The following is a 4,379-nucleotide window of genomic DNA, read 5'->3' as shown; positions in this document are numbered from 1 at the left end:
GAGCTGTATCCTGCCCTGGCTGCACCCCGGCGGGGAGCGGGCGCTGCACCGCGCACCACCGGCACCCGGGAGGGGCGAGGGGCGCCTGGATGGGGGCTGTGCTCAGTACCAGAAATATTGTTCCTTTTTCCTGAATTACACTCAGCTTCAACCAGAGCCAGAACTCTCTGCAGGGCCTTCTGTCTGCAGGCTCCCCGCGGGACCTGAACGGTGAGCACCACTTTCTTCAGCAGTGACTTATGCATGCTTGAGCACGGGGAGTTTGACGCTGTCATTACCAGGGTCTTGCAAAGCTTTCGCAAGCTTCTGTATGCACTACAGTAAGAGCTGGCCTCTTATTTCAGGGACAGCTCTTGTGGTGCAGAACAGCCTGGTCCGAGCGGAATGAAGACAGGACCTGATTTAGCCTGGATGGAATCAAGCAAGGTTCTGACCTTCATTGGCCACCAGGTAGGGGTGACTGGCTAGCGAATGTGACTTCGATTTAACTGCAAGTCACCTACAGCACGTCACAACGCAGAACAAGAGGTGGTCTCCATGACAAAAAGAAACACTTTGTGGATTTGGGCGAGCAGCTAGCCTAGTTTCAGTTACCCAGGTTTAACTTTCATTAAGCAAACATTCTTTAATATGCTGTGGGGAAAAAAACCAAACTCTCTTTTAAAGAAGAGACGAACTTTCCTCTGCCTTTTTCTAATAGAACTTGATTCTGGAAGGGAATGAAGGCAATGCTCTTCTGCTCAGAAATACTCCTAAACACAAGATTCTCATAAGCATTTTATGTTCCCGTTAACAGGAAACAGAAGGGAAAGGAAATGTCCACACAGGTAAGTGCACCTGCATCATGACTCACCAGGCTGCTACCTCATGGCTTGCAAATGTCACAGGGATAACTCCAGTTTTGAAGCAGTTGCAGCATAACCAGAAGGTAGCCATAGCCACTCTTGGCAATATTTGACATACTAGAGAAGAAAACACATCAGCACAGTAAAAACTGTTGATGCTGCTGCTGTGGGGAGTGTATGATTTGGGGTGTGATCTGCCATGTCCAGCTCTTTTTTCTCAGAACACCCAGAGTTCACTTGGTCACTTGCTTGGTAGCACGAGCAGCAGACAGGGGGAAGAGGGAACATTTTTATTCTGTCACAGTTTAGGGTAACTTCAGTGGCTAAGTAAATATTCCCTGTGACTTCTAGGAGCAAAACCTCCGTGGCTAACAGAGGAAGAAGATGGAAGTAAACAAATTGGACCTTCCTATGAGGAATTTCTCAAACACAGTGAGCAGCTTGCACATCTTTTAGTTAACTTTACAGTCACTTTAACATGCTAGAGAACCAAAAGAAATTTGCAAAACTTTTGCTGAACAAAGTATTTGGGCTTTTGGGCAACTTGATCTAGGGGAAAGTATCCCCATACATGCTACAGGGGGTTGCAGCAATGTGATCCTTAAGCTCCCTTCCAACCCAGACCACTCTACAATTATTTTTTTTCCAGAGGAGAAGCAGAAGCTGAAAAAGCTCCCAGTGGAACGTGTTGGTGCCAACTTTGACCACACCTCTCAGACAAGTGACAGCTGGCTGCCTTCCTTTGGGCGCGTGTGGAATCATGGCAGGAGGTGGCAGTCCCGGTGAGCTTCAGCGCAGCACAGATGGGTGCCGGGGCAGAGTGTGGGGCTGCTGCCCATGCAAGCTATTCATGGAGCAGGCTCTGAGGGAGCAGCAAGCATAACTAGACATCCTTCCATACGAGTTACACTACACAATGCTTAATCCAGGCAGAGTATCATTCTTGTCCTGGAGCAGCACCACGGCCTGCGAGGAAGCGTGCTCATGGCTGCAAAGCCTGCACACATGAAGGCATCTGCCTTGTTTTGTTTGGCTCACCTTTTGATCCACTTACTGTCCCACTGGTGCCTTTTAATGTGCCAGAACTCTCTGTCAGCTAGCTGGAGCTACCACTGCCTGAGGTAACAAAAACACTGGGGGAGCTTCCATGCTAGAACACTACACACAGCACTTTTCTTACTTTTTCAAGAAGTGTTCATTATCTCTGTCTAAAGGCTACTGCAGTCTGACTTCTGTGCTCTCTTTCAGGCATCAGTTTAGAACTGAATCAGGGGAAAAGAAGGAAAAAAGGTGATCAGATGAGGAACACCAGACACCCAGCTCTGCTGTGGAAAGGCTGACTGTAGATGGCTGCAGTTTTGTTGCTGACTGTCCTGTAAGGCATCTGAGCATCACATCTAAAGCCACACAGTCAGGTCCTGCCAGCAAGGACAGGCTCCTGTGGATGCCTTATCTTCCCTGTCAGAAAGCCTACTCTGTACAGCAAGCAATGCCAGTGGCCTATGCTGAAATGGCACATCCTGCTAAAGGAAGAATTTTTGGTGAAATAAACTTTTTTTTTAAATGCCTCTCTGTAGACCAACTGAAACTCAATTCAAATGCAGGGCCCACCCTGCAGGCAACTAATGCCAGGTGTTTGATAATTTCATTCAAACTTATATTGCTTTCCTTCATTTTAACATTTATCCTTTACACTGTCTAACATCACTGGCTGCTGCAGGTGATGTAGAAGTTTCACTTCCCTTTCAGCAATACATTGGTGATACTAATAAAGACAAAAACTGGCTGCTACAGGACAACAGCCATAACCTCAACCAAAATCCACTATAAATAATGCATCAGAAATGAAACATACACACTGTTGAAAAATGAAGAAAAATTATAACCAATAATTTTATTGTGTGCATCTACATATGACACATTGTTGACGAAGTCACTGAAGAACCTGCAAAGCAAGAAGTCCCCAGTCAGAAATCCAGGTACAAGCAGGCTAGCACAAAGCAAACAGTCTGACAGTTTTATCCCAGCAGGAACACTTGGCCATGGTGCCATGTGGGAGCTGGGAGGACAAGTGCCCATTTGCCCTGCAGCCCACAGAGAGGGGAACAAATGATGCTTTCCCCATCCAGTGAGCACAGGGACAAAATGAGAAATTTAATTATAATTTAATTCTGGAATGCTGATGTTTCCAGTAATGTTCCCCAAGGAAGTTGCTAAGGATGTGAGCAAAATAATCTCTAGAAGAACAGCCCACCACAGGCATGTGGAAGCTGCCCATTACACATTGCACAGCTCAGCTCCCAGCTCACCTCCCTACGCGTCCTCCCCTGCAGCAGGCGCGTCTCCACCTTTCGTGTTCCGGGTGTAAATCACCTGGGCTCGGTGCTTGGACACCAGTTTGATCAACCCTGTGGAAAAACAAAATTACATCAGTGTGCATGTATTGACGGATGCCAGGGATGCTGAGGTCCCTCCTAGGGAGGCAGGGCAATGTACAAAAGGCAATAATAGGGGGTAGCAGCTTATGCAAGTCTTTTGTTGCCGTCTGGCTGCAGTTACATCACAGCCCATCCTTTTGGCAACGTTTTTCTTAGTACAGCAATGCCTGTATGCAACCAACTGCTGCTCCATACTTTGGAGCACTTCTGAAATGCAAGTTAAGGCAGTGGCTCTCCAAAAACAATTTATGCATGGGACAGTTCAGATGCTGCAGGAAGGCTGCTGGGCAAGCAAGGAAAACCAAACAGTCAATTCAAGCAGCTTTCTGGTTTTTTTTTTATTTCCGAGTGCTCACCTTTGCTGAGGAGCTCCTGGAGGGCAGCCCGAGCCAGGGAGCCTCGAATCTTCAGCCTTTCTGAGACAACTGCAGGTGTGATGAGCTTGTAGTTGGGCACTTCTTTGCACAGTTTGTCATAAGTGGCCTTGTCAAACAGGACAAGGTTGTTCAACTTGTCTCTCACTTTCCCCTTGGACCACTTCTACTTGAAAAGAGAGAAAAAACAATACCCCCCTAAGCAATCTTGTAAGCAACAACAAAAGGTGGAACTAAACGATGCCCCAAGAACTGCACCATCGAACGTTTCCGTATCGCATCCCAAACTAAAAGCCTAGTGAGATGCCCAAAATTGCCTCTGTAAATTAACGTCCTACGGATATTACCTGCAGTATCTAAAAACAAGAGGACTAAAGCCCCCTGTTACTCAGGTTTAACACTGTTATGTACAACTTGCTGGCAGACGAAGAGCGGGCTCCTTTAACAACCGGATGCCGGCCCCGCCTGCCCCTGCTCTGGGGCCCGGCCGCGCCACACGCGCCAGGCCCGGGATCCCGCGCGCTGAGCCCTCCGGCCCGCCGGCTCCCACCTTCTTCTTGGCTTTGCCGCCGGACTTGTTGACCGGGTCCTTGTCCTTCTTGGCGGACTTGCCCGCGTCCTTCTTCTTCTTGTCGTCTTTGGGCGGCTGCGAGGGGGTGAGAAGGATGGGGGGGTGAGCGGCGAGGCTCGGGGTCGGCCCCCCGGGCACCTCGCAGGGCTTC

General features: G+C 48.6%; 2 protein-coding genes across 2 annotated transcripts; one reads left to right on the top strand and one right to left on the bottom strand.

The window, feature by feature from the left end:
• Positions 1–109: 109 nt before the first annotated feature.
• CCDC84 (coiled-coil domain containing 84) lies at positions 110–2,413 on the top strand. The gene is made up of 6 exons (XM_031062419.1): positions 110–210; positions 345–450; positions 797–827; positions 1,197–1,277; positions 1,495–1,627; positions 2,094–2,413. Exons 2-6 carry the CDS (start codon positions 385–387, stop codon positions 2,137–2,139), a joined length of 357 nt encoding a protein of 118 aa, XP_030918279.1. The 5' UTR covers positions 110–210; positions 345–384; the 3' UTR covers positions 2,140–2,413.
• A 293-nt stretch (positions 2,414–2,706) lies between these two features.
• Positions 2,707–4,372, bottom strand: RPS25 (ribosomal protein S25; the record flags this gene model as incomplete). The annotated part of the gene is made up of 4 exons (XM_005427580.2): positions 2,707–2,790; positions 3,155–3,253; positions 3,640–3,823; positions 4,208–4,372. Coding segments are annotated over 3 exons (444 nt in total), but the record flags the coding sequence as incomplete, so codon positions are not given.
• Between the last annotated feature and the right edge of the window lie 7 nt (positions 4,373–4,379).

This window comes from Geospiza fortis, unplaced genomic scaffold (assembly GCF_000277835.1).
Source record: "Geospiza fortis unplaced genomic scaffold, GeoFor_1.0 scaffold183, whole genome shotgun sequence".
In the NCBI taxonomy this organism is placed as follows: Eukaryota; Metazoa; Chordata; class Aves; order Passeriformes; family Thraupidae; genus Geospiza; species Geospiza fortis.
The sequence above is the reverse complement of the archived record's forward strand: the minus strand, read 5'-3'. Positions and strand labels throughout refer to the sequence as shown.